This window comes from Calidris pugnax, unplaced genomic scaffold, assembly GCF_001431845.1.
Source record: "Calidris pugnax isolate Ruff unplaced genomic scaffold, ASM143184v1 scaffold179, whole genome shotgun sequence".
Lineage (NCBI taxonomy): Eukaryota > Metazoa > Chordata > Aves > Charadriiformes > Scolopacidae > Calidris > Calidris pugnax.
The window spans coordinates 454,538-482,527 of record NW_015090948.1 but is presented as its reverse complement, the minus strand read 5'-3'; the positions used below and the strand labels follow the sequence as shown (position 1 = coordinate 482,527).

At 45.1% G+C, this 27,990-nt stretch overlaps 1 protein-coding gene across 5 annotated transcripts in view; it reads right to left on the bottom strand.

The window, feature by feature from the left end:
- Nucleotides 1-27,990, bottom strand: part of FN1 (fibronectin 1) — a 61,425-nt gene that overhangs the window by 14,928 nt on the left and 18,507 nt on the right. For 3 of the 5 annotated variants that reach the window (XM_014951966.1, XM_014951965.1, XM_014951967.1), the window contains exons 14-32: nt 27,058-27,235; nt 26,770-26,946; nt 25,006-25,134; nt 24,798-24,887; nt 24,079-24,273; nt 22,421-22,693; nt 16,389-16,655; nt 14,396-14,490; nt 13,762-13,930; nt 13,380-13,466; nt 12,369-12,560; nt 9,815-10,087; nt 8,484-8,666; nt 7,161-7,250; nt 6,347-6,616; nt 5,875-5,991; nt 5,268-5,432; nt 4,652-4,807; nt 3,782-3,895 (exon numbers count right to left, since the gene is read on the bottom strand). In XM_014951966.1, the coding sequence (XP_014807452.1) occupies nt 3,782-3,895; nt 4,652-4,807; nt 5,268-5,432; nt 5,875-5,991; nt 6,347-6,616; nt 7,161-7,250; nt 8,484-8,666; nt 9,815-10,087; nt 12,369-12,560; nt 13,380-13,466; nt 13,762-13,930; nt 14,396-14,490; nt 16,389-16,655; nt 22,421-22,693; nt 24,079-24,273; nt 24,798-24,887; nt 25,006-25,134; nt 26,770-26,946; nt 27,058-27,235 (3,220 nt within the window). The remainder of the gene's footprint in view (nt 1-3,781; nt 3,896-4,651; nt 4,808-5,267; nt 5,433-5,874; nt 5,992-6,346; nt 6,617-7,160; nt 7,251-8,483; nt 8,667-9,814; nt 10,088-12,368; nt 12,561-13,379; nt 13,467-13,761; nt 13,931-14,395; nt 14,491-16,388; nt 16,656-22,420; nt 22,694-24,078; nt 24,274-24,797; nt 24,888-25,005; nt 25,135-26,769; nt 26,947-27,057; nt 27,236-27,990) is intronic. The other 2 variants (XM_014951968.1, XM_014951969.1) reach the window with 1 other exon arrangement.

Genomic DNA, 27,990 nt, shown 5'->3' with positions numbered 1-27,990 from the left:
GGACCTACATTCCCACCTTCAAAGCAGCCAGGACACCAACCCTCACCTGTACTCCAGCCCCCCTGGGTGCTGAAACCCCTTCTACACAACTCCAGCAGCATTAAGCTACCTTAAAGCAGTCAAGAAGAAACAAATAAATGGGATTTTTATGGCCCATTTCTACCCTCAGAGCCAGAAAGTGGTTCCCAGTGCTAAAGGCAGTCATTCAGACAACCCACCTGACTCTAAGTTTGGCTTCATGCTGCATTTTCTCTTCACTACTGTAAGCTGCTGTGCAATGTGCCAGTCCAAGGAGAATCAGTCCCGTTATATTTTCTTTCATAAATTAATATCCAATTAACACACACTTATCAAGAAAGTAAATTACTCAGATTATTGTATTTTCAAAATCAGTTAGAAATAAACTTTTCAGCTTCGTATTGAGCACACAGGGAAGGACCACAGGTGCAACTGGGCAATACACACACTGCCTAATTAGACCAATTAATTGGATTTTCCTAGCAAGGTGGGAGCTCAGTGCTAGACAGCAAAGTGAGCGAGCCTTGCTCCACAGAAGCCCAGTGTGGCCACCACAGAGCTATTCACATTTGTTACACAAAATGGGAGGATCTGGTGTATCATTTTTATATTGGATCCAAATTACGTTTTTCTGTAAGATTTCAACTTTTCATTTGCCGTGTTATATTAGTCCTGAATTCTTTACGTTTTCTAGTTGACAAAGGTGATTTTTGTCCAGGAATTTCTTGGCTTGAAATTGATGTGGACTCTTTTGCCATCTCTGCAAAGTTTCAGAGAAGCTCCTGTTGTCTGTAGGACAGTTCTGTAAGTGTGTGGGGCTGAGCTGGGCTTTGAAATCAAGCCCAAGAAAGGGAATAACGTGCATCCAAATCCCTCCCCAAGAGGTGTCCTTGAAAAAGGTGCTTTACATCAGAGAGATCCCTCTGAGTTGAACGTTCCCTCTTGCCTCCTCTGTGTGCCCAGAGCAGTACTGCTGTTCTGGACAGGCACTTAAAGCAATGTGAAGGCTGAGCTCCTTTCTTTTGCAGTGCATCATCCCAAATTCTTGATAACTCACGATGTTTCCTCTACTCCCTTGCACAGAGCAAGTGCTCCCAAGCCAAGTCCACTCCCTTAACAGTAATCACCTTTGCCACCCAGATCCAGAAAAGAGATCTTTTTCCACCAATTGGCTGAAGGCAAACAAAACCCCAAAAGATTTTGCAGCTTTAGTGAAAGAAAAAATCAGAAGCACAGCATTTTGATGGGGTGGGGAATTGCATTTTGCCAGCGTTTGAGGGAGAGGGACTGCATTTTTGCCAGCATCTGCAATTTAGGTGCACGGTACTTAATCAAGGGGCATTTATCACCTTGCATTTTCCTGGACCTGCCACTTGCTTTCACTGGGGTCGTGATACCGCACGGTAGATTCAGAGGGCAATAAATAACATTTTTTTTTGGTTACTGTGAAGTGAAATACGTACTGGTGACGGCTGTCTCAACCAAGGGCAGGCTTTCTCCGTTCTGATTCTGAGCGTAGACGCTGACCATATACTCAACCGTGGGCTGCAGACCTTCAATAGTGACTTGTGTTTGATCTGGCAGGAAAGAACAACGTTAGGTCACCTGCAGATGCACAAAGCTGCAGAGCATTGGCCTCCAAGCAGCCTTGTATCAGCCATACATCATTAAAATGAGACAGGATTGACACAGCAGGTTCACCTTTAGCTTGCACGATGCCTTTCTGGTAGTGCAGGACAAAGTATCTGCTATTTGTAGCTGCTCAAAGGCCCCACAGCTAAAAGGGCAGGTTAAAAAGTAAAGCAAGAACAGACTGGCTTTCACCATCTGCTGGGATGGGATTGACCATTAACCCAACTGCATCCCAAGCATCCCTGAACACTAATCTCCACAAATCCCCCAAAACCCACCGTGTTCCCAAGAGCTGACTTGGCAGACACCATGGTAACGAGGTCGAGCCTGTAGCATATGGCACTGAGTCCATGCTACGACCAAGGGTCACACCGTGTGACCTTCAGAAGGATTTCAGAGGAAGTTTTGCTGGATGCTGAATGGCATTTCTTTGAAATTCAGGTACCTTTCAGAGACACTGAGGTTGCCAAGAACAAACCTTTGCAGCACAGCGGTGGCAAAGAAACGTGAAGCTTCTGGGGCAAAAATCTGCCCTAGCTTCTCCTGGATGAGACCCAACTGAAGTCAGCAGGATGGCAAAAAAAGGTACAAGCAGAAGAAAGTTTGGCTTTGAGCACATGTCTAGTGCCTGGTAGTGTTGATTCTAGTGGTCACATCTTGTATTCTTTACAGATCTGGTGAAGGATGTCACGTCCTCTTACCTGCAGGGACGTTTTTAGTTTTTGTAGGCCCATGTCCTTTCTTGGGCACAGCTGTCACTCGATACCCTGTGACTGGGGATGTTGAAGGGAGCCATCTGATGCTGATACTGTTGTCCTGGACGTCGGTAACTTGCATCTGGGATGGTGTATCTATTTCTGGGTAACAAAAACAGGTTTTTTTTTCTGAGTATGTTGCTACAGGAAACCCTCCCTCCACTATTACCTCCTAGCTGAAATTAGAAAGTCATGTCTCATCAGGATCACATGCTATGACAGTGCCCCAGAAATCCCAGAGTTAAGCCAACAGTGACCCCAGGAGAGTCCAACAACATTTCCACTCTGCAATAAGCAGTCAAATATTGCTTGTATCCCCATCTGGACTCCACAGGGTCCCCCTCCTGCAAAAGTCCAAGTCCAAGATCCCCTTCTATGTCATGTCATTATCACACTGGGCCACCACCATGTGAAGCTCCACTGAAAGTGACAGGCTTACAACACAGCCCATGGCTTCTAAAAGAAACCAGGGAGCAGTGATACAAACATATGGGGATAAGCCAACAGGAAGCTGTAGGGTTTTTAGGTAGGTTTCTTTGATTTTGTTTTAATGGGTCTCACCTGTTTTGTAGGTGACAGTGACTGGTTTGCTACTGGCAGGGCTGTCTCCACGGCCAGTCACAGCGTACACGGTGATGGTGTAGTCTACACCCGGTTTGAGGCCAGTGATGGTAGCAGTGGACATGGTGCCAGGCACTGTAAACTCCTGCACGGGGCTGCTTCCACCTAAGGAGGGTGGAGTGGAAAAAGAAGCATAATGGATCTCTAAATCACACATTTGAAAAATCCCTCCCCAGAGGCATCCCTGAAAAAGGTGCTTTACATCAGAGAGATCCCTCTGAGTTGAACGTTCCCTCTTGCCTCCTCTGTGTGCCCAGAGCAGTACTGCTGTTCTGGACAGGCACTTAAAGCAATGTGAAGGCTGAGCTCCTTTCTTTTGCAGTGCATCATCCCAAATTCTTGATAACTCATGATGTTTCCTCTACTCCCTTGCACAGAGCAAGTGCTCCCAAGCCAAGTCCACTCCCTTAACAGTAATCACCTTTGCCACCCAGATCCAGAAAAGAGATCTTTTTCCACCAATTGGCTGAAGGCAAACAAAACCCCAAAAGATTTTGCAGCTTTAGTGAAAGAAAAATCAGAAGCACAGCATTTTGATGGGGTGGGGAATTGCATTTTGCCAGCGTTTGAGGGAGAGGGGCTGCATTTTTGCCAGCATCTGCAATTTAGGTGCACGGTACTTATCAAGGGGCATTTATCACCTTGCATTTTCCTGGACCTGCCACTTGCTTTCACTGGGGTCGTGATACCGCACGGTAGATTCAGAGGGCAATAAATAACATTTTTTTTTGGTTACTGTGAAGTGAAATACGTACTGGTGACGGCTGTCTCAACCAAGGGCAGGCTTTCTCCGTTCTGATTCTGAGCGTAGACGCTGACCATATACTCAACCGTGGGCTGCAGACCTTCAATAGTGACTTGTGTTTGATCTGGCAGGAAAGAACAACGTTAGGTCACCTGCAGATGCACAAAGCTGCAGAGCATTGGCCTCCAAGCAGCCTTGTATCAGCCATACATCATTAAAATGAGACAGGATTGACACAGCAGGTTCACCTTTAGCTTGCACGATGCCTTTCTGGTAGTGCAGGACAAAGTATCTGCTATTTGTAGCTGCTCAAAGGCCCCACAGCTAAAAGGGCAGGTTAAAAAGTAAAGCAAGAACAGACTGGCTTTCACCATCTGCTGGGATGGGATTGACCATTAACCCAACTGCATCCCAAGCATCCCTGAACACTAATCTCCACAAATCCCCCAAAACCCACCGTGTTCCCAAGAGCTGACTTGGCAGACACCATGGTAACGAGGTCGAGCCTGTAGCATATGGCACTGAGTCCATGCTACGACCAAGGGTCACACCGTGTGACCTTCAGAAGGATTTCAGAGGAAGTTTTGCTGGATGCTGAATGGCATTTCTTTGAAATTCAGGTACCTTTCAGAGACACTGAGGTTGCCAAGAACAAACCTTTGCAGCACAGTGGTGGCAAAGAAACGTGAAGCTTCTGGGGCAAAAATTTGCCCTAGCTTCTCCTGGATGAGACCCAACTGAAGCCAGCAGGATGGCAAAAAAAGGTACAAGCAGAAGAAAGTTTGGCTTTGAGCACATGTCTAGTGCCTGGTAGTGTTGATTCTAGTGGTCACATCTTGTATTCTTTACAGATCTGGTGAAGGATGTCACGTCCTCTTACCTGCAGGGACGTTTTTAGTTTTTGTAGGCCCATGTCCTTTCTTGGGCACAGCTGTCACTCGATACCCTGTGACTGGGGATGTTGAAGGGAGCCATCTGATGCTGATACTGTTGTCCTGGACGTCGGTAACTTGCATCTGGGATGGTGTATCTATTTCTGGAGAACAAGAACAGGTTTTTTTTTCTGAGTATGTTGCTACAGGAAACCCTCCCTCCACTATTACCTCCAAGCTGAAATTAGAAAGTCAGGGTCTCATCAGGATCAGATACTACGACAGTGCCCCAGAAATGCCAGAGTTAAGCCAACAGTGACCCCAGGAGAGTCCAACAACATTTCCACTCTGCAATAAGCAGTCAAATATTGCTTGTATCCCCATCTGGACTCCACAGGGTCTCCCTCCTGCAAAAGTCCAAGTCCAGGATCCCCTTCTGTGTCATGTCATTATCACGTTGGGCCACCACCATGTGAAGCTCCACTGAAAGTGACAGGCTTACAACACAGCCCATGGCTTCTAAAAGAAACCAGGGAGCAGTGATACAAACATATGGGGATAAGCCAACAGGAAGCTGTAAGGTTTTTAGGTAGGTTTCTTTGATTTTGTTTAAACGGGTCTCACCTGTTTTGTAGGTGACAGTGACTGGTTTGCTACTGGCAGGGCTGTCTCCACGGCCAGTCACAGCGTACACGGTGATGGTGTAGTCTACACCCGGTTTGAGGCCAGTGATGGTAGCAGTGGACATGGTGCCAGGCACTGTAAACTCCTGCACGGGGCTGCTTCCACCTAAGGAGGGTGGAGTGGAAAAAGAAGCATAATGGATCTCTAAATCACACATTTGAAATCATTACAAAAACCAGAACAATCCTGTACACGACCCTTAAGCTGAAGAGAGGACCCTGTTGATTTTAGAGGATCTTGGGTCAAAGTCTTTTTCAGACCAACCCAAGGAAAAGAATGAAATAGGTACACTCTAAAATGACTGGAGCGCTCCAGATGTTCTTTTTTTTGGTTGACAAAACATGATTTGCTCTCCTTTAAAACAAACCAAAAAAAGGACCTATATTTCTATATTTAACAGTCTTCTCTAAATATGCTGTAAGAATCTCAGAGATGCAAGAGTTTGCATGCTGCAGTCAACCTGGCCTTTGCTATTTTCTGCAGCTTTCTAATGGCCTCAGAAATAAGAGTTTCTGGTCTGTGACTGGGCAGAGCAACCTGCTCTCACCTGTTTCACCGTAAGTGATGCGGTAATATCTGACTGTCACTGCAGGAGCGTCCCAGGAAATCACAAGGCTGGTTGGGCTGGTGGGGGTGACTTCCAGATCCCTTGGAACATCAGACACTAGAAAAAAGAGAGAATGGAGAGGCAGTTTAAGCACAGTTCATGTAGATCAGCTACACATTCCACCTATCATACTGTGCTCCTCTGCTGCTTATCTGCCTTAGCTCTAGCCCGGCGCACGCACCTCTACAAGTGACATATCTGGTTCAAAACCATCAGGCATTGGACTGGAGTCAATGAAATAAAGTTCTGCTGGCCCTAAAGATATCTGATGATCTGAAAGTAGGTGAGTCCTCTCACCTTTTTCTAAATGAGGCTGTACCTCAGTATCACAGGCACGCTTTAACAACTACTTTGCTACAGGACACCCAAAATTGTCAAGGGAACTTTTAGCCAGCCTTCTCTCAAGGCTTACCTGTTGTCTGTTGGCCAACCAAGGGCACGCTCTCCTCCCTGCCATTGACGGCGATGATGCTGACCACGTACTCGGTCCCTGGCAGCAGGTTAGTGAGGGTGATGGAGTTCCGTGAGGGTGGCACGCGGTCCTCCTTGGGCCTGCCACCACCTTGCTCGGGGTAATGCCGGATTTTGTAGCCCGTAATGGTGGCACGAGGAGCAATCCAGTGGACGGTGAAAGAGTTGGCAGTTATATCCGAGAAGTCAAGGCCAGTGGGGGAATCAAGACCTGGGTATTTCAAAGAGACAAGAGACTGAGCTCAACTGAGCTACTGGTCACGTTCCATGAAGTTCAGTGCCACGACACTGCCAGATCCTAAGCCAAATGCTATTCAGCCACGGAACTAAACACATATGTGTTCAGGATCAAAGCTGGATAAACAAGCACTGGAAGACAACTGCAGGAAAAGAGTGTTTGTCACACACAGGCAACACAGCGTAAAACACCACATGTGACCTGCAAACATTACACAGTTATGAAACAAAGACTCAGTGATAGACACTGGCTCTGCCTGGGCTTGTTCTCATGTTGGTACGTCCATTCCTGGGGTCTACAATGCCCTACTTAAAACCAACAGGAGTTCTGGCTCTTAGGCATAATGATATGTGAGATTTCCCAGCCTTTCCCAAGATATGCATCTGCATTGCTCTTTGATACGCAGCTGATGAGCCATCAACGAGGGGACAACACACAAGAAAGAGCAACAAAGTTCCATTAATGAATGCTTAATGGGTAGCACTAATCACACGTGTCTCAGGCCGCGTTTAAGTACCTGTTTTCTGTGTCCCAGACAAAGGTACACTCTCGTGTTGCTCAGAAACACTGTAGACTCTCACCAGATATTCAGTACCAGGGAGCAGATCTGTGGAGTTTAAGTACAAGAATTTAGACATATTTCTTTACTTATACCTAGAACTAGTCACTGAACCTACACAATGTGAACTGTCTTTACCCTCTTAAGTGAGGTTATCAGGTTTTGCTTGATGGAAGATCTAAGCCATCAAAGATTTCCCTCAGTTCTTTTTGTGGCATTACAGTTGCTTGCAATGTTTTAGCCTGAAGGAGCATGGCATCCTGTATCGTTGCTTCATTAGTTTGTGGAGACTGGCTAGAAGCAATTAATTTTCTACAAGGTCCCTTCTAGTTACCTAGTAGTGTAGTTATGCACCAGGCCAAAGCTTTAGTTGATACAAACTGGAACAGTATTTCTAACACAGCTACTGTAACTCAGATGAGCTTATTCTGAAAGCGGGTATTGTCTCTCACCCAACCAACCTGACTTCCAGGATGGAGAAAAAAAATTCAAATATAACATAGAACCATAGAATTGCCTGGGTTGGAAGGGACCAACATAGCTTTTGCACCACCAAAAATTAATGTCAGCTTTTTGAAAATGCCTGCTTTTTGTTGCCATGTCCTGTAACATTCCAAACAGTATTTATTTTCTGATCCCAAGCATACAAAGCCAAAGGAGCGATGACCTTTTCCACATTCTGATCCTCTCCCCTGAATCTCTGCACTGCAAATTCTTGACATTACTGGCAAACCAGGTGAGTAATATGTATTTACTCTTAATACCTAACTAGGCTGCAAATCAATACCATTGCCCCATAGCCTGATTCATCACTGTCCTTGGATTGATGGGAAAAACTTCCCTGTGGTTTGGCTTTAACTTGGATAAAGTGACCAAACCCCATTTAGCGTGAGTTTGTATAAAGCTACTTTGACATCAGCTTAGATCAGTTGAGAACTTGCCTTTAAGTTACATTTAGAGTAAGCAATTTTTCTTTTGCCTCACCTTATGTCATATATATAAGGGGCTATATAAGGGGTAGGTTTAGATTGAACATTAGGAAAGAATTTTTCACCGAAAGAGTGGTCGGGCATTGGAACAGGCTGCCCAGGGAGGTGGTGGAGTCACCATCCCTGGCTGTGTTTAAGGGCCATTTAGATGCAGTGCTGAGGGACATGGTGTAGGGGAGGACTTTGTAGAGTAGGGTAGATGGTTGGACTCGATGATCCCAAGGGTCTCTTCCAACCTAGACGATTCTATGATTCTTATATTTGTTTGACTGACTCAGGTGACCCAACTTACTTGTTAAGATCACCATGTTGTCCGAGGGTGAAATGGTCAGCTCCGCAACGTCCTCCTCCTTCTTCACGGGCGAGTAGCGCACCAAGAAGCTGCTCAGCACGATGGAAGTTGGCGCCGTCCAAGTCACCCTCATGGTATCAGGCCCCACGTTGGTGAAGCGGAGATCCGTGGGAGGAGGCACGGCTACACAGCAAAGAACAAACCTATCTCAGTTCTCTGATTCACAAAAGTTCATCAAGAGGGAATCACCGTTGAAAGTATCTCATGCAAAACAGACTACTGTGTCAGACCCATGCAAACAGACTTCTAAACTACATTCGGTTCTACTACAGTTAAGAGAAAAATATTCCTGTACTACTGTCAGGCTCCTTTAACCTCTTGGCAATTCCAGATACTTTAAACACACCCCGCGGGGCTAATTTGAAAATCAGGTAGCAAGTTTTGTTAACATTGCTTCTTGCAGCTGGATTTCGTGTCGCAGCTACGGAGCCAGGAGAGGTTGAAAGTTGCCACACAGCAGCCCAAAGATGGAAGAGCAATCTCATCTAGAATTCATACATGCACACACAGGAGAGGAGAGGGTACATCGCTACATTTCCTAGGACTCTACTTCTAATCGTGTGGAAGGATGTACAGCCTGGGGATTTTCAAACACGAGAGGATGTCATGCAAGAACCAGTTCTCAGCTCGCCTTCTGCTCATGCAACTAGAGAGACCCTTGACGGTGTGGCATGGCTGTCAGCGGCGTGTCCTCGGGGAGCGGCGTCTCGCCCGCACCCTCTGGGGCATTTGTGGAAAGAGAGGGGCCACCACCCAAACACCAACTGCTTGCTGGAAGCTCAAATAGTTATTGAGCCTGGAGGGATGGGGGCTGGGAGGTCTGGTTTAGTGATGATGCTCCTTGTTTGTTGTGTGGGTGTCTGTTTTTGTCAGTTAGGTTGACGGTTGGACAAGATGATCTTTAAGGTCCCTTCCAACCTAGAAGATTCTGTGATTCTGTGAACTGCTCCGCTCCCCTATTTTGGGGAACAGCAGTTTAAAAGTCTGGTGAATACACAGCTCATGTCACAGGCTCTTGATTCCAGAAGAGAATTCCAGAAATCCGAGCAGCAGAAGGTGGATGAGCCCAGGAAGCCTGCAGCCATACGCGGTATGAGCTGCGTATATCCATCCCCACTGGATATTTAGGAAAAGAAACGAGTTGGGTCTGTCTGGCTTCCCCCCAGTGAGTGGCTCGATTTCTCTTTGGACAAAGCCCCATCGTCCCGACAGCCGGTGACAGCATGAACCACCGTCCACGTCACAAAACACAGGAAGTTTTCAAAATTCACCCGTTTGCTGTGTCAGAGTGGTAGGGGCGCTCTCTCCGCCATTAATGAGTGTGATTACACTGATGTCGTAATCAATGCCCGGCTCCAAGCCTGTGACTGTGTAGTATCCTACTGAGGAGTCCACAAAATCTTCAAAAATAGGGACACTTTCTCCTGCCGCAACTACTGTGATGCGGTAACCAATAATGGTGGAGGCATTTAACGGGGTCCACCTCAGGCCGATGCTCGAGTCAGTTATGTCAACAAAGCTTAGGTCAGTGAGTTGGGGCACCTCTAATGAGTTAAAGAGCCAACAGGAAAGGCAAAGACATACAGAGGCAAAAGAAAGAGAAGGGAGAAAAAAGCAGTGGTCATCACTATTAACATTGACAGAACTTCAGAAGCAATTGCGGTGATAAGCAGAACTTCTCGCAGGGTTTGGGGGAAAAGGAGGTTTTTTGGTGGTTTGCTGTTATTGTTTTCCTCTTTTTATATCGTTCCCTTCAATGCAGACAGAAGCTGAAACCCCAACCCCCTGAGATAATGCACTTCCACTTGAGACATACAGTTTTCAAGAAGACCTGCAAGAGGTCTTGCAACAAATTCACTTTGAGTAACGATGAGCCATAAAGACCCATCATTTTCTGATGAAAACAGAAACAAAAAAAACCCCATAGCTGAGGTTTGGGTTATTTTTGCAGGTAGAAAACAAGAGCTCAAAGTCTATTAACATATAAATAAAACAGCTCCTCTGAAATAATAGTTGATTGACCCTCTAGAATTCTTTTTTGTCTTGTTCAAATGGTAAGTCTAACTTTTATCATTGGGATCATAAAAATATCAATTCTTCTGAAAGAGCTAAATTGGCCTACACCCTCAGCTGGTGAAAACCATCACAAAGCTTCAGGGTGGACCATCCAGTATCCAAACTATTTACACTGGACTTGGAAAAAAAGGTCTCTTGAGGATCTGGCCCAGAATTCCTCAAGTTCTACTTACCACTAACTGCAGCAATGTATGTGCTAAAAACAGATGATACGGAACAGTGAGCAATAAAACACGTTCTTGGAAAGGTGGCAACTGTTTAAAAATGACCTTTAGATGATAAGAATTCCGTAAGAGTGACAACATCCCCATATTCAGAGGTTACGCCCAGCACATTCTGTGGCTAAGAGGCTGACTTGATTTCTTGGCTAAATTGTTCAAAATCTCAGAACCAAGTAAGGATCTTTAATGACCTTCTACATGCTGCCTAAGTTTCTATATGGCAAAGAAGCACAGCTGTGACTGTTCTCCCTATCAGTCTTACTCCTCTTAGCAAAGCTGTTCTTCTCCTGCGTGTTAGGGCCAAGAGAATTGGCCAGGGAGTCAGGAACATTAAATGCATCTTTAATTGACAACAGCCAAACCCTCAGCTGCTCAAGTCAATAGATTTATATTGATTTAAGCCTCAAGATTTGGCTCTGGAACTTTAGCAGGGTGATCCTGAAATCAGCAGGAGCTGATGGATGCTCTTCCTCACTCAGGATCAGACCCCAGCAGGCGAGTCAAAGATGCAGGACTCAGCAGCCCTTCTGCTGGATTACAAATTAGCTTGAAAAGGAATTATGAGACAGTAATATTGCAAACGACTGGCTTTAGTAATTGTGATTATGTTCTATTTTGATATCCTTCTAAGAAAAGACTTATTTTACAGAACAGATGCAAAAAAAATGCCATCTTTCTGTAACATCATTGTTTATCCACATGGAATGCATGTACCATATCACCTCTAAAGAGTGCTAAAAGCCAGAGACATACATTCTTAGCTTTCCCCCACCAGAAGATGGTAATGGGCTAAAGCTATACCTTCTTTAATTATGCAGTATCACAGTATTAGTGAACCCTCAGGGAGCACACAGCACCTCAGTGAAGCATGGAGATTTTAAAGCAGTGTTATAAGAGCAAGCAAACACAGTAGCTGGCATCATTTCAGGGCTGAGCAGAAACAAAAACAAACAAACAAAGCCCTGACAAAGGAAAATGAAATGAAACCATTTGGGGAGATGCTACTGTGGCTACAAAGGTAGTTCCTGCAGTCACTGCAGCAGGTTATGTGCGGTGGCACATACTAATGTGTGTCCCAGAACCGCTAGAGAGATGGCCCTTTCAATCTTGCCTTTCTTCTCCATCGCGCTGAAGTGATCTTCTGCCACTATTCCTGCCAAAATTTCTCCTGTGCTCGCTTCCCACTCATACCTTTCTTCACCTATTTCCTATTCCCACCAGCTGTGCTCCAGATGCTGGGGCACTGCAGGACCAAGTTAAATCTCTGCCGCTCTCCAGCTCCATGTACCCATACAACAGATCCATCCCTTTACCACCACCCTGTTGACAGACAATGTAGGCAGATGGGTATAAAAATGGGTATAAAAACTGCTCTGCCCCATGCTGGCACGTGGCTATTCTGCTTCTTGAGACTAACTATTAAGTCTAAGCCCTCTGCCATCAGACTGATGGGCATTTTGCAAGGTAGAGCTCTTGGGCTCGGCCATTTGACCTCTGTAGCTAAAAATGCTGCTCATCCTGTCCTTACCTTGTGTGATGGTTTCAGAGATGGGGATGCTCTCCTGGTCGTCCTTGACTGAGTAAACGCTGACGTTGTACTCCACACCAGGGCTGAGGTTCTCAAAGGTGCAGGTGGTCTGATCTGCACCCACCACTTCCTCCAAGGTAGAGCCCTGCTGCCCACTGGTAGGAGCAGTGGTCACTCGGTACCCACTGATGCCTGAAATACAGATAGACCACGATGCAGTAATCTCATGCTGTATTTACCTACATCAGGTCTCAGCATCAACAACTGAAGCAAACACATTACACTTGACAAGTAATCTTGCCACCCTCAGCCCAGCAGACAAGAGACAAGCACCCTGAAACCAGCTTCCTAGGAGGTAGCCATGCGTGGCATGGCTCATGTTCCCCCTGAGACCTTACCAAACTTAAAACTCTCATGACATGTCAAGAAAAGACACATCTACTGAGAGTGGGGTTTTCAAAAGCTTTCAATCCCTTAAAACTCTCATGACATGTCAAGAAAAGACACATCTACCAACTGAGAGTGGGGTTTTTTAAAAGCTTTCAATCCTCGTTTTAAGGAAGTCAGTTGTACAGGTCTCATCAGCTATTGCAGGAGAAGAGTTCACCTCGAACACTTTCAGAAATCCCATGCTCACTCTAAATAACACAAACTTATTCTTTGCTGCTAGAAATCTTTTTGGCCCATTTCGCTTTCCCTCTCTTGGACTCTTTTTTAAACCACTGGGTATTTGAAGAAATCCTTCAAATCCCTAAAGCAGCTGAAATATTTAAACACGTTCATACTCCAAAATAGCATTTTACATGGAATGTAAATCATGACGAGTCCTATGGCTACCTATATATTCAAGGATATAATTCCTAGTTATATATCTGGAAATATGTATATTTTTCCTTGAGTTACTCAACAGCAAACTTCCCATCAAAGTCTCCTCTGCAAGGCACTGCAGAAGAAATGTTGTAGCAGAATGCTAACAGGACATTGGGACACAGTGTGAGCTCACGTAGTTACCTGGAGTTGTGCTTCTATCCCAAGAGACTATCAGGATCCCAGTATCAGGATTGGGCTCCAGGCGCAGGTTGGTAGGTGGAGACAATGCTGCAAGAGTTCAGAAAAATGGGTCATTTATGGCACTGAGAATCACGCTAGGTCCCCTCAGTGACTCTCCTCCCCAAATTATATCCTTACCCTTCAGAATTAGCTAATAAATATTCTCCTGAAGTTGTCACCCTGCACTACATGGACTAGTGCTACTGTCACCTATACCTCAAAAAGAAGACCACCTTCCAGACCATGACAGGAGGAAAAGACTAGAAAGAACCCAGAAGACAGCCATTCATCTGGGGAAGCAAGTGGAAGAAGGGGTAATTGTGGAAAAGCAAATGTGTCGTACGTGTAGTCACTCTCCTGATGATGGGGGTCTCTCTCTCCTGGCCGTCCATCAGGACCGTGAGGCTGTAGGTGTACTCCACTCCAGGGGTCAGGCCAGATATCACGATGCTGCCAGAATCAGAGATGACCTCCCGAGGAGCCTCTCCACCTTGGCTTGGGCGCACACCCAGCTGCAGAGAAACAGCAAAAGTTTTGAGCTTTTCAGTCTCAAATACTCCTATCTCAGCTAACTATCAGCATCCTGACTCATCATCCAACGTGAGTATCATGGGCCCTTATTGTTAATCCTGTAACTTGGGTTTTAGATGTCTCACTGATGAACTTGACCTGAAGCCCAGAGGACAAGCAACGTGTCTTCTGCACCTCTTTCCTTTGTGCTACTACCTTGACTGCAGCCCACAGTGAACAGCTTTAATCTGTCCTCCCTATCGTAATGAAGCAAGAGGAAAAAGAAAAGATGGGACTTCAGTTTGTCCTACCTTGAAACCAATCCTTGGGGCAGGTGTCCAGGTGATGACAATAGAAGTCTCGGTCACTTCCGTGTTAAAAGGAGGAACAGAGCCAACAGGCTGATCTGTGAAGTGAATTGAGAGAGTTGAAGGAAAAAGAAAAGATGGGACTTCAGTTTGTCCTACCTTGAAACCAATCCTTGGGGCAGGTGTCCAGGTGATGACAATAGAAGTCTCGGTCACTTCCGTGTTAAAAGGAGGAACAGAGCCAACAGGCTGATCTGTGAAATGAATTGACAGAGTTGAAGTCAAGCTGCTGTGATGGCACCAAACAGTTAGAAAACCTCACCCTACATCAGTCCAAACAGCAAGAGGTATGTCCTAAGTGCTGAACTACATTACTTCTGAAAATTCAGGGTGGTGGAGCACTGGAACAGGTTGCCCAGGGAGGTGGTTGAGGCCCCATCCCTGGAGATATTCAAGGTGAGGCTCGATGAAGCCCTGGGCAACCTGGTCTAGTTGGGGGTGTCCCTGCTGACTGTGGGGAGGTTGGACTAGATGGCCTTTGGAGGTCCCTTCCGGCCTGGGCAACTCTATGATTCTATGAAGTCAAGCTGCTTTGATGGCACCAAACAGTTAGAAAACCTACATCAGTCCAAACAGCAAGAGGTATGTCCTAAGTGCTGAACTATATTCCTTCTGAAAATTTGGTGACTTGGGAAGGGTCTGACAGATGACTTCTGTCTGCTGCTGCACTTGATAGAGACAGTATGCAAGTGGTCAGTGTTTTTACTGTTCCCGAGGAAAATGAAAATATTGAAGTGGGCCTCCTATGTCCTCCACGCAGCCAACCCCAAGAATTTGGGGAATATTGGTTTTGGCATGCTATCTAAGGTGTTTGGCACGATATCTAAAGTGTTGCTCAAAACCCAGCTTTTTTTCCTTCACCCACCACAAGCCATTCAATCAGCAGAACACTAGACCCTTGTCTGTCATCCAGCTGTCCCAGCTAGAACCATCTCATCCCTCACCAACATCTTCAACTCTTTTGAAGTCAGCAGCGTGAAAAGGCAGCTCAAAGTCAATCTGAGGAATCTGTGGTCTCATTGATATCTGTCAGGAGCATCACACAGAAGCCAAAGCCTTTGTGTACCCCAGAATCAGTCTAAGTAACTCCACTGAGTTTAATCTGAATTGACCTCATTAATGATGAAGAGAGTCGGTTTATTAATATCTATAATCTTAAACTGGACTGTTATTATTCAGATAAGCCAGAATTTGAAGTCAGTATTCGTCTAAAGATATCCAATCATATCCTAATTGAGAAATATTTATAGATAAGGCTGGCTGTCAGCAAAAAATACCTTGCCAATGTAAACAGTGTTACTCTGCTTAAAAGTCTGAATCCTTATTTTAATTTCACATTGTTCTAAATGAAACCACATTCTCTTTTGAAAAGAGGATGTGGTTCTGGGCTTGGACATGGCTTTGAATTTTGTTAGTTTATATGACTGCTTCATCATTATTTAAACAGTGAATCTATTTTTAATTTTTAGAAATATGCGTGGGTTCTTGCAGAACTCCTTTTCCTTTCAAAATTTGCTTAATATTTCTTCTTCCAAGGCAGCAGCATGAGTACAGATGACTAAAATTTAAAAAAAAAAAACAAAAACAAAAACAAAATAAGGCTAGAATGCAAAGTGTGTGTCAGTCTCTGTAACTGCAGTTGAGCTGCCTTAGATGGTATGGCTGAGCTTGAGAAACTATTGCCTTCAGTTTTATACAAATGACAGACTAATTATTGTTAGTTGCCCATTTTAAGGGAGTTGTTTGCTTTCCTTGATTTGTCACACCAAACCCAAACAACTGGAAATACCAAGCTGCTGCTTCATTCAGTGAAACAAAAAACTGGAGGTACCAGTCGTTAAGTTTTCCCTTTTGTTTTTAATCACCCAAAAGCTGCAATATATTTTACTGAAAGCTTTTTGATGCAAATGACCCTGTTTTTCCTGCCAAACAGTTCAGAAAGAAGAACAAGGGATATTTCCCAAGCAGTTCTGCTGGAATGCTACTTCAAAAGGCTGCTTCTGTAAACCAACTCACAATAGCCACTTTCAGCAGAAGTTTTGAAGGAAGGCCAGGGCGTTAGGGAAGAGGAACGTGTGCCTATTGTACTTACAAGTTGTGAAGACTCCGGTCTCTCTGGCGCTTTGCAAGTCGTCTTTAACTGCCACCAGGTACACAGTGTACTCAGTGCCAGGCTGCAAGTTCCTGAGATGGTACTTGGTGGCAGAAGGTCCCACGTTGTAGGTCCTTGGTTGACCTCCTCTTGTGGGCCCTGCAGTCAGCCGATAGCCTGTGATCACAGCACGGGGCCGCGTCCACAGCACTAACACCGAGTGCTCCGTGGTGTTGAGAAACCTGAGGTTGGTGGGGGCATCGAGTTCTGGGAAGAAAAAGTGTAATGTGCATCAATTTTCCAGCAGAATCTCTACTTCACCTCTACTTCCAAAGCGCGTCCATCACCGTGCAAAAAGCCACAGGTGAGAATCTCTACTTCACCTCTACTTCCAAAGCATATCCATCACCGTGCAAAGAAACCTCCCATGAGGTTGTTCTTCATTTCTCACTTAGGCCACAAGTACAATAGGATGGAAGAAAGAAGGTGGGGACCATAAGAGAGCTGGAAATAGAAGTGAAATAACTATATCTGTGCCTCAGTGCCATCCAGCCAGTAGTATGCTGGGCCAGGCAGACCTGGGTGTTCTGGGCTGTGCCAATTTGGGTCGCTGCCACACAGGCCTGTCCCCTGGGGAAGTCAGGCTAACGGCTGAGGCGAGACAGACGAACCCAACTGCACTCAGGAATTTCCATAGTTTCTCATGAATGCTGAGCATTTTTTAAAAATCAGCCCCGTTTAGACTTGTCAGCGGAAGCACGGAAACCCAACTTTAGCTCTTTTTCATTAAAAAGATTTATTCTTTTAAAGCTTTGCCTGGTCCTATTCCCTGCCCTCTCAAAATCCCTTCCCAAAACAAAACACCCCCACTTTGTCCTTTTTCATGTAAAAATAAGTAACCGTCTGTGACTTCCTGAAGAAAAAAAAATAAAAATAATTCCTAGATCTACTTAAAAATAATCACACTGTGGAACTGATGATTATAACAATTCTAAGCATGCTCCTCTCTCTCACTGAACTGATCCAACAGCTCTTATCAGGCTGCCTCCCCTTTTTGCCACTGCCCCTGGGAAGCTGCTGGAGCTGGTAACCCAGAAAACTACATAAACATGAGGCTGAAGCAACACAGCTCCTCCAGAGCTATGCTGGAGTCCAGCAAACAGCAGGGATGCTACTACCTTTGGCTGAGACAGGAGGAGGCTTGGAGGGGGAAAGATACTCGAGCAATTTGCCCCCACAGCAGGTGGGGTAGACCTGGCTGCAGCAGCAAAGAGTTTATAGCATCTATATGGCAAGTTGCCCCACCTTTTCTAGGTCCCAACAGTATAATAACAATTCTAAGCATGCTCCTCTCTCTCACTGAACTGATCCAACAGCTCTTATCAGGCTGCCTCCCCTTTTTGCCACTGCCCCTGGGAAGCTGCTGAAGCTGGTAACCCAGAAAACTACATAAACATGAGGCTGAAGCAACACAGCTCCTCCGGAGCTATGCTGGAGTCCAGCGAACAGCAGGGATGCTACTACCTTTGGCTGAGACAGGAGGAGGCTTGGAGGGGGAAAGATACTCGAGCAATTTGCCCCCACAGCAGGTGGGGTAGACCTGGCTGCAGCAGCAAAGAGTTTATAGCATCTATATGGCAAGTTGCCCCACCTTTTCTAGGTCCCAACAGTATATTGAAATTATGAGCAGTGAAGAGAGGTTCCATCAATGCTCCTTTTTGATGGCAAATGCTTTTTTTATCCCCCTAAGCAAGTAATATTTTTGTGATACGAATTAATGCTTTCATTGCTCTCCCAGTGATTCAGCGAGAAGCAGGTTTTGTCCTTTTTGTTTTCTCCCCAGTTGCTTTCTCCCTTTTTTGAAGCGGAAGAGAAAAGGAAGGTTCCTTCTTCCACCACTTGCAAAGATGGGGGAGATAGTTCTAGAAGATAAAGCATGAGTGTGACCCTCCTTAGGCCCATCTCCAAGCCACGGGCTGAGAGTCAGCTTTATCTCTTCTTGGTACTTAGATCCGTGCAAAGTCTCATCTGACAAGGATTGTATCTTCTCCTGATGTGTAGCCTACAGTCAGTTCCTTTCTGCACAACTTAATTTGCCAGCTCTATTAGGCTTTTATCACTTCCTCCCCCCACACTAAAGGGAAAAGGGGAAGATTAAAAAGCCACACACACACACTCGGAGTTTATTTGCAGACCGCTTTTTTAACGGAAGGCCAAAAAGAGAATCACATTTACCCCGTGGGAAGCCAGTTGTGCTGCAGGGTTTTCCTTGGGAACTCGGAATGATTTCTGTTTCCCAGGACTTTCGATTACAGGATGCAATTTATGTGAATACTTTCTGCAATGTGGTTTAGGCAAAGCAGTTAAGCGGATGATCCCAGCCTATGGAAAGCGGTTCCAAACATTTGTAACTAGCCCAGTGCTGCCTGAATCAAACGCCTTATGCTCCCATGTACACCTCTGTGTGTGGACTTTCAGAGGTCCTACACCTACACCTAGCCAAGGCTCCTGAAAAACAGCCACAAAAACTTACAGATCTAACTGGGAACTGAGCTCTTCTTGTTCTAAACGCTTCCAAGAGAGTTCCTAGTCCTACATCTCATCCTTGCTTTTAAAGGCCTTACTTGAAAGAGGAGGGAGGGTGTTCACACTGTCTGTGTTACACTCAAATCAGATTAGGGCAAACATAAGGATCCCATTCTCCCTGCATAGTCAAGGGAGATGGTAAGAGGGAGAGGCACTATTAATGGCTCCTAACCTCATGGATGTAAGTAAATAGTATTTCTCAAACAGCACGGCTCTATTCACAGATGATCCCATTTCCTTTCCTACCCTCTCATCTTTCTAAGAGTTGGGCTGGACTCTCAAAAGTTGCTCTCATTTACTGGAAAGCATCAGAACAGCAGCAGATGTGCATGGCTGAACGCTGGTCCTTTGAATAACGTGACCCAGTCAAAGAACACCACAAACACCGAGTCACCCTTCCGTTGCCCAACAAGCAAGATCTGTTCAAACGAACCACATCCCAGGTTCTGTCTGACCTGCTTCTCTTGGATCAAAAATGGAGATAACCACTCGAACCCCTGCTAAATTCCTCTTCCATCTGAAAGCCTACACCTTGCCCAGCCACCGCTCCTCTCTTCTCTGCCCTTCTGCAAAGCAAAAAGCAATGGGACGTGTTGTGCTGCCACTAGATCGTTAGCGATCAGGTTTTGAAAGATTTCCATCCCAGGTTTCACTGGGATGACAATGACATTTCTGGGGTGGTGAGATGGCCTGTGGAAAGCCAGGCCTGACCTGGCAAAGCTGAAATGCAGTGCTTTTCACGATAAGACCTGTCCCCCCACATGCCTGCAGAACTCCTGCTGCTTACAGCAGAGCCAAATAGGTATGTAGCTGTCAGAAAGGAGACGGGGATTTTCAGAGTAATCTCAGCAAGGATCCTAAGTCATGCTGAAATCTGCCCTAAGGTAAAATAATTCCTAGATCTACTTAAAAATAATCACACTGTGGAACTGATGATTATAACAATTCTAAGCATGCTCCTCTCTCTCACTGAACTGATCCAACAGCTCTTATCAGGCTGCCTCCCCTTTTTGCCACTGCCCCTGGGAAGCTGCTGGAGCTGGTAACCCAGAAAACTACATAAACATGAGGCTGAAGCAACACAGCTCCTCCAGAGCTATGCTGGAGTCCAGCAAACAGCAGGGATGCTACTACCTTTGGCTGAGACAGGAGGAGGCTTGGAGGGGGAAAGATACTCGAGCAATTTGCCCCCACAGCAGGTGGGGTAGACCTGGCTGCAGCAGCAAAGAGTTTATAGCATCTATATGGCAAGTTGCCCCACCTTTTCTAGGTCCCAACAGTATATTGAAATTATGAGCAGTGAAGAGAGGTTCCATCAATGCTCCTTTTTGATGGCAAATGCTTTTTTTATCCCCCTAAGCAAGTAATATTTTTGTGATACGAATTAATGCTTTCATTGCTCTCCCAGTGATTCAGCGAGAAGCAGGTTTTGTCCTTTTTGTTTTCTCCCCAGTTGCTTTCTCCCTTTTTTGAAGCGGAAGAGAAAAGGAAGGTTCCTTCTTCCACCACTTGCAAAGATGGGGGAGATAGTTCTAGAAGATAAAGCATGAGTGTGACCCTCCTTAGGCCCATCTCCAAGCCACGGGCTGAGAGTCAGCTTTATCTCTTCTTGGTACTTAGATCCGTGCAAAGTCTCATCTGACAAGGATTGTATCTTCTCCTGATGTGTAGCCTACAGTCAGTTCCTTTCTGCACAACTTAATTTGCCAGCTCTATTAGGCTTTTATCACTTCCTCCCCCCACACTAAAGGGAAAAGGGGAAGATTAAAAAGCCACACACACACACTCGGAGTTTATTTGCAGACCGCTTTTTTAACGGAAGGCCAAAAAGAGAATCACATTTACCCCGTGGGAAGCCAGTTGTGCTGCAGGGTTTTCCTTGGGAACTCGGAATGATTTCTGTTTCCCAGGACTTTCGATTACAGGATGCAATTTATGTGAATACTTTCTGCAATGTGGTTTAGGCAAAGCAGTTAAGCGGATGATCCCAGCCTATGGAAAGCGGTTCCAAACATTTGTAACTAGCCCAGTGCTGCCTGAATCAAACGCCTTATGCTCCCATGTACACCTCTGTGTGTGGACTTTCAGAGGTCCTACACCTACACCTAGCCAAGGCTCCTGAAAAACAGCCACAAAAACTTACAGATCTAACTGGGAACTGAGCTCTTCTTGTTCTAAACGCTTCCAAGAGAGTTCCTAGTCCTACATCTCATCCTTGCTTTTAAAGGCCTTACTTGAAAGAGGAGGGAGGGTGTTCACACTGTCTGTGTTACACTCAAATCAGATTAGGGCAAACATAAGGATCCCATTCTCCCTGCATAGTCAAGGGAGATGGTAAGAGGGAGAGGCACTATTAATGGCTCCTAACCTCATGGATGTAAGTAAATAGTATTTCTCAAACAGCACGGCTCTATTCACAGATGATCCCATTTCCTTTCCTACCCTCTCATCTTTCTAAGAGTTGGGCTGGACTCTCAAAAGTTGCTCTCATTTACTGGAAAGCATCAGAACAGCAGCAGATGTGCATGGCTGAACGCTGGTCCTTTGAATAACGTGACCCAGTCAAAGAACACCACAAACACCGAGTCACCCTTCCGTTGCCCAACAAGCAAGATCTGTTCAAACGAACCACATCCCAGGTTCTGTCTGACCTGCTTCTCTTGGATCAAAAATGGAGATAACCACTCGAACCCCTGCTAAATTCCTCTTCCATCTGAAAGCCTACACCTTGCCCAGCCACCGCTCCTCTCTTCTCTGCCCTTCTGCAAAGCAAAAAGCAATGGGACGTGTTGTGCTGCCACTAGATCGTTAGCGATCAGGTTTTGAAAGATTTCCATCCCAAATTTCACTGGGATGACAATGACATTCCTGGGGTGGTGAGATGGCCTGTGGAAAGCCAGGCCTGACCTGGCAAAGCTGAAATGCAGTCCTTTTCACGATAAGACCTGTCCCCCCACATGCCTGCAGAACTCCTGCTGCTTACAGCAGAGCCACATAGGTATGTAGCTGTCAGAAAGGAGACGGGGATTTTCAGAGTAATCTCAGCAAGGATCCTAAGTCATGCTGAAATCTGCCCTAAGGTATCCTTAAAAAAAAAAAAAAAAAAAAAAAAAAAAAAAAAAATCGGAGGCTGCGATCTGTGCTGCGAAAGAACTGCAGGGCCCATCAATTCTCAGTCAGTAATAAAAAAGTTGAATTCCAGCCATATGAAATTGTTTTAAAGTGCCATGAGAGTTAAACTCCCATTGGAAAGCCCTGGAGGAGGATAAATCTGCTGAAGAGATCATTGTTTGAGTGAATGAATTCCCAGCCCTGTCATCCTTGTTATGGGATACCTCCTGGGCTATAACTGTTGCACTTTAAGTGCTCTGTTTATATTTCTCGGAGAGACAGAGAAATATGCAGTTCAAAAGGGTGAAAAAAAAGTACAAAGGAAAGACACTTACTGGTGGTTTGCTCTCCAGTCAAAGGTTTGCTCTCCCTGCCCTGGCTCACAGCAAAGATCTTAAAGAGATAGGTTGTTCCTGGGATCAGGTCAACAACTTCAGCAAAGGAGCTCCTGGTGACAGGCAGTCTCTGGCCATGTTGGCCGGGGCGATTGACAGGGATGACTTCCACTCGGTAGCCAGACACTTGGCTTTGCGGTGGGGTCCACATGATGGTGATCTTGATATCAGAAACCTCCACAAACTGCAGATCTCTGGGTGAAGGAACTTCACCTGAAAGCAGAGTGACAGAAGAGTGTCAGAGGAAATTCCCCAGCAAACACCAGGAGAAGTTATAGGTTTGCATGAGAGAGAAAACTGAATTTGGATTGAACAGTGGATAGCCCCACGAATATTCACCAAATGAAAAATGTCATGGTAACCTTACCTTATACACACATTTCCAGACAATATTCAAGCAGACTACAACTCAAAATGTAACTACATAAAGTATTTTATGTCTTCAGACATAGAAAGCCCAGATATAATACTCTACAGAACTTCAAGTATATGCAGAACCAAAAGTCTGGGTGAAAAAAATAAAAAAGAAAAAAGTACTCCATGGGCTGGAAACAGGAACCTCCTTTTAAAATTAAAAGAGAGGGATTTCAAAATCCATGGCATGTTCTGGATGTCTATAATTAACTTAAAATCCATCTTTTATAATTAAACAAGTATAGGGGCTGATCTGGCCTTATTGTAGTCAAAACAAAATCCAGTTCCCTCTGTGTTGGTCCACAGCACTGCACCCTTGAATTCCTACATTCAAATTAAGTTTCTTCAGATTAGGACTGATACTGCCCTAAGGTTAACCAATGCACATTTTTAGAAGGTACAGATGCCAAACCATAAAATCATTGAGCTGAGGTCTTTCCTGGTAAATTCCCATTTGCAAACATGTGCTTGCAACTTGCAGGACCATCAAATTCCGCTGCTACCACATCAGATCCCAATTCCTTCACTATCCTTTCTTTTGGTTTGGCTATTCAGCCCAACTGGATACTTAAAGAACCCTGAAACCAGTCGTTTTTTAAATTGTGGGTGCCTCAATTTTAGATCGTATGGTGCTATTTTGGCACATCAGTCAATGCTGAGCAATCTCCCATCCCCACCAACTGCAAAGGAAAATAATGGTTAGGACTGGAAGGGAGAGGGAGAAGTCAGGTGAACACTTTGGATTTGCCTTGTGGTGTCTGAGCACCTAACTTTACGCATCTGCAGGCCAAGTAATGAAGTGATTTTATGATTTACCAGGCTCTTAAGAACATCTCTTAGCAGAATCCCCTTAAGACAACTTAGGAAGCTCTGGTCTCTCTTTTCCATAGAAAGGATGCAAGACCAACCGTTTGACCTGCCTGCAGTCTGATCTGTAAGAATTACAACGCTATCAATGAAGACTGGTGGCTTGACTGTCTCAATTCATTATTGAGTATGACTTGACTATAGAACTTCGATACCAGTGACGTTTAAAATTAAAAAACACAATGAAAATGGCAAAACCCAGAATTGAGTCAGTTTAAGGATTCATTTAGCTAGAGCAATGTAAGCCTGCACTGTCATTTGGCTCTGTGTACTAACAGAAAACTCAGTGACTGATACCAGAAGACACTGATCGTTACCTGCACGTGGGACACCTGTGGTTTCCTGTTGGATGAAGACAGGAGTACTCTCCTGATTTTCTTCCACGGCGTAGATGCTGATGTTGTACTGAACACCCGGCATCAGGTCACTGAGTGTTACAGAGGTAGCAGTGTCAGGCAGGTTGAGCTCCGTGCTGCTGCCTTCCACGGAGGGTGTGTAGATAATTCTGTAGCCTAAAGCAAGAGACATACATATTTAGTTGTTGGCCACAATCAATAAGCCAGCACAAGGAATGACAGGAATGAGAATTAAACTGAACTGATCTCCCCACTGAGGTTTCATAAAAATAGTCCTGTACTTCAATGGGACCTGTGGCTTGCCTGTGTTCACATCCCATCTACACATCACACGCTCATAATGCCTGACAAAGCGTAACCTGACCTGCATTAGAATATTTCTGAGTTTTGACATGTGGATTTAGGGTCTATCCAGTTCTCGTGCTTGTTACGGGATGGTCTGGGTGACTGATACAAAGAGAAGGTTATAGGGTTTGTTTTTATTTGACATAAATCCAAAAGGAATCGTTTTGCATCCAGCCTCCTGAATTGCTTGGTTAGACAGTGAAACCAAGCAAATGCTGAAATGCTTTCCAGCTGGTCACTCAGAATTATGCACTAGCCCTCCATCCCAGAGTTTTTTTCCATATACTTCAGATTCTACCAATAGTGCAAAATAGGTGCATTCCAATTAGACAAACCTGTGATTGGAGCCTGCGGTCTGCTCCAGCTAATGACAATTGATGTGTCATCTACACTTTCCACGGTGTGATCGGGAGGTGCATCAGGAGCTGTTTAAGGGAATAAACAAGAGGACGACAGCAAGTGTGAGGATAAGAGGTAACAAAAATTTACTGAGAAAACAATAAAAACAGCTTTCAAAGGGCAGCAACACCCACCCACACATACCTGTAGTCTGTGAAGTCGACAGGATCAAATTCTGCTCTCCTTCTTCAGAAATCTGATAGACATTAACAATATACTTGCGACCAGGGAGCAAGTCAGGGATGTTGACAGAAGTGGCTGTGCTTGGAAGATCTAAGGAAGGCAGGAAAGAAAAAATTGCTTTAGTGCTTCTACCTTCTTGCTTCCTCTCCCAATGAAGTAATTGAGACCTCTGGTCTAATCTGGGCTGGATCACAGTCTCCCTGCAATAAACCAGCAAGTGTTATGCACCGTGTCTTAGCCCACGTCAGCAAAGTTGTGTGGAGAGTTGGGACTGGTCTCCACACTCAGCAAGCAGGCAACACCTAGGACAGCAAGGCTTGATGTGTGACATGGCAGGGCAACTTGACCAGCAGCCCCCTGCACGCTGCTGGCATTTAGCCATCTCAGCTAACTGAGCTCTCCTTTCATACCCTGCTGTATTTTCACTATGGAAATATATGGAAAATTTTTTTCCCATGAAGAGGTTATGTGGAAAGACTGACTCATGAGTGGAGAAGAATGACATGATGAGGGCTGATGAACTTCTCTCCCCCTTGCCTTCCCCCAGACGTCCACCTACATGCCAGATGCAGGAAATTCCCCATGAAGCAGCTCCTTACTGGCCAGACTGAAGCCAAGCATCTTAAGGGAAACTGGGAATTGCCTTTCAGTTTGCCTGTAAACCTTCTGTCTGTAGACAAATGAGTTCAGGAGCTGCTTCACAACTCAGCCCAGCTCTCTGGGCAGCCAGTGTGCAGAGAAGAAAGGTGGTGACAGCACTGGCAGTCCCAATATAAGCCACTTCTCCCCACGAGTCCAAGCCCATGACTTCAGTGGAGCAACAGGGATAATTAACAGCTCAGGGGATTACTGTTCTTTTACTCAAGTTGTTCTTCTATTGCACTCATGTCCTAAAGCTATTATAACCTCAAATCTTTGTAAGATATTGCTATTACCATTGTTTAGACAGGAAGTTAGGAAAAAGAGGTTAAGATGAAATTATGTGTGGTGACACAGGCTTTAGAGTAGGTTTTGGAAAAGTGGATTCAATTCCTAGATCTGAGTCCAGCGCCTTTGACCAGCTTCCTGGCTTAGGGAAGTTGTCACGTTATCAAAGACAAGTAAGATCTGATCCAAACAAAACAACTGAGGGAGCAGACTAGAACAGACATCCACGAGATAACAAGTAGCCAAGAGAGGGTATTTGGGAAAGATTTCTCTCTGTCCGTTCTGATGGGAGGACAAAGGAATAGCAAAGGGAATCAGCCAGGCAGCAGGTTGGAAAAAGATTTGTTTCTCTTCAGGATGGGGTGGAAGCTAGTAATTTACGTGATTTCAGAAGGAAAAAAAGACTGGACAAGTTCATGGAGCTGAAGAGAATAAATACATCGACCCACAGTTATGACAAATCCACCACCTCAGGAGTTTTCTCTGAAAACCCACCACCTCTGAGTTTTCTCAGCTCAGGGAGTTTTCCTCTGCAGGATCCTGAGACCCCTTCTGAGAGGGTATTGCTAAACACCTGCCTCATACTCTTCTTTGGACATGAACTTACTTGATGGAGAAAGGACAATAAACTAAATGACCTTTTAATCTGAACTAGTCCTGCCACTCTCATATCCTAATTGAATCATGCTGAAAGATAGCAAGATCCTCACTATTTACACCAGCTATCCTGACTGTCACACCAAACAGCAAGGTACTGTTAGCAATGCTGTGGTCTGCTAGACTTAAATATTGTCTCACCAAGATACTGCGGCTCGTCACCCTCCTCGCTCAGCTCATACTCAACACGGAATCCAGAAACTGTGTCAGAAGCAGAAACCCAGGAGACCACAAAGCTGTTGGACGTGATCTCAGTGACTGACTCTGAAGTAGCAACCACGGGAGGAAGAAGAGTTGTCTCTCCTGAAACAGTGTTGCCTACAAGAGAGAAGAAAGAGAGGTTAGTTAACCATGGCTACTGGAATGCACGAGACAAAGACTTAGGTGATGGAGATCAGGTTTCTCTGGGTGCACTGTTCTTCAACTTACTTGTGACTGCTGTGGTGCTGGTTGTGGTGAAATCAAAGCGGGTGACTTCTTTGTGGCCGTACCGCTGAACGCTGATGAGCTGTCCCTCATATATCACCCCAGGCTTCAGGCCTGAGATGGTGTAGGAGTTCTGGTAGCCGGGGATGGTAGCTTCCTTCCACTGCCTTCCAGAGTTTTTCTGCAAGAACAAGGACACCCAAACAGTGAGAGACTCCTCAGACTGGAAACAGATGTATCTAGTGATCTAATTTGCTACTTGGTTACCAAGCACTGTGATATTCAAACAGGTGTGACTCCAACAACTAACGTTCAGACCGAGTCAAGTCAAAGGAGATGACAGAGGTATGCCAGGAAGCAGAGCTAATGATATTTTGGGTGATTTTAAGTTTTACTGGGATAAATTGAAAAACAATTTAGCTTTGAACTTTTTCCTTTAAAAGTAGCATTATTTGGAATATATACACTAAACTCATTCCTTCATCAAAACTGCATTAAGGCATGAAGGAATGGTTGGAAAATGCACATTTGAAGGCTGTTCACAACAACACTCTATGCCATCATCTGAAAACAATATACAGAGAAGTGCCTCCCTTCTACCCTGCGTTTGAACTCTATGGGAAGCTCTAAAATAATGCTCCATCCTCTGAGGTTTGTACTCCAGTGCTTTAAAGTCCATTTCACCCAGGCCTTGATCCAAGATACACTCAAGTCAGTAAAAAGACCCGAGTGCCTTTAATGGCTTTGGATCAGGGCCTTTATTGTTCTTCTAATAACAGGCAGCATCGAGGTACTAATGTTCTTAATCATTAAGTGGTCTTTTATGAAGCTGTACTCAGGGGAACTGTAACACAACTCATCTAGGTTGGTTAAAATGAATCATTCCTCAAATATGAAGGAGCCAAAAAGCAGTGGTTAACCAGCTTTGGTTTAGAC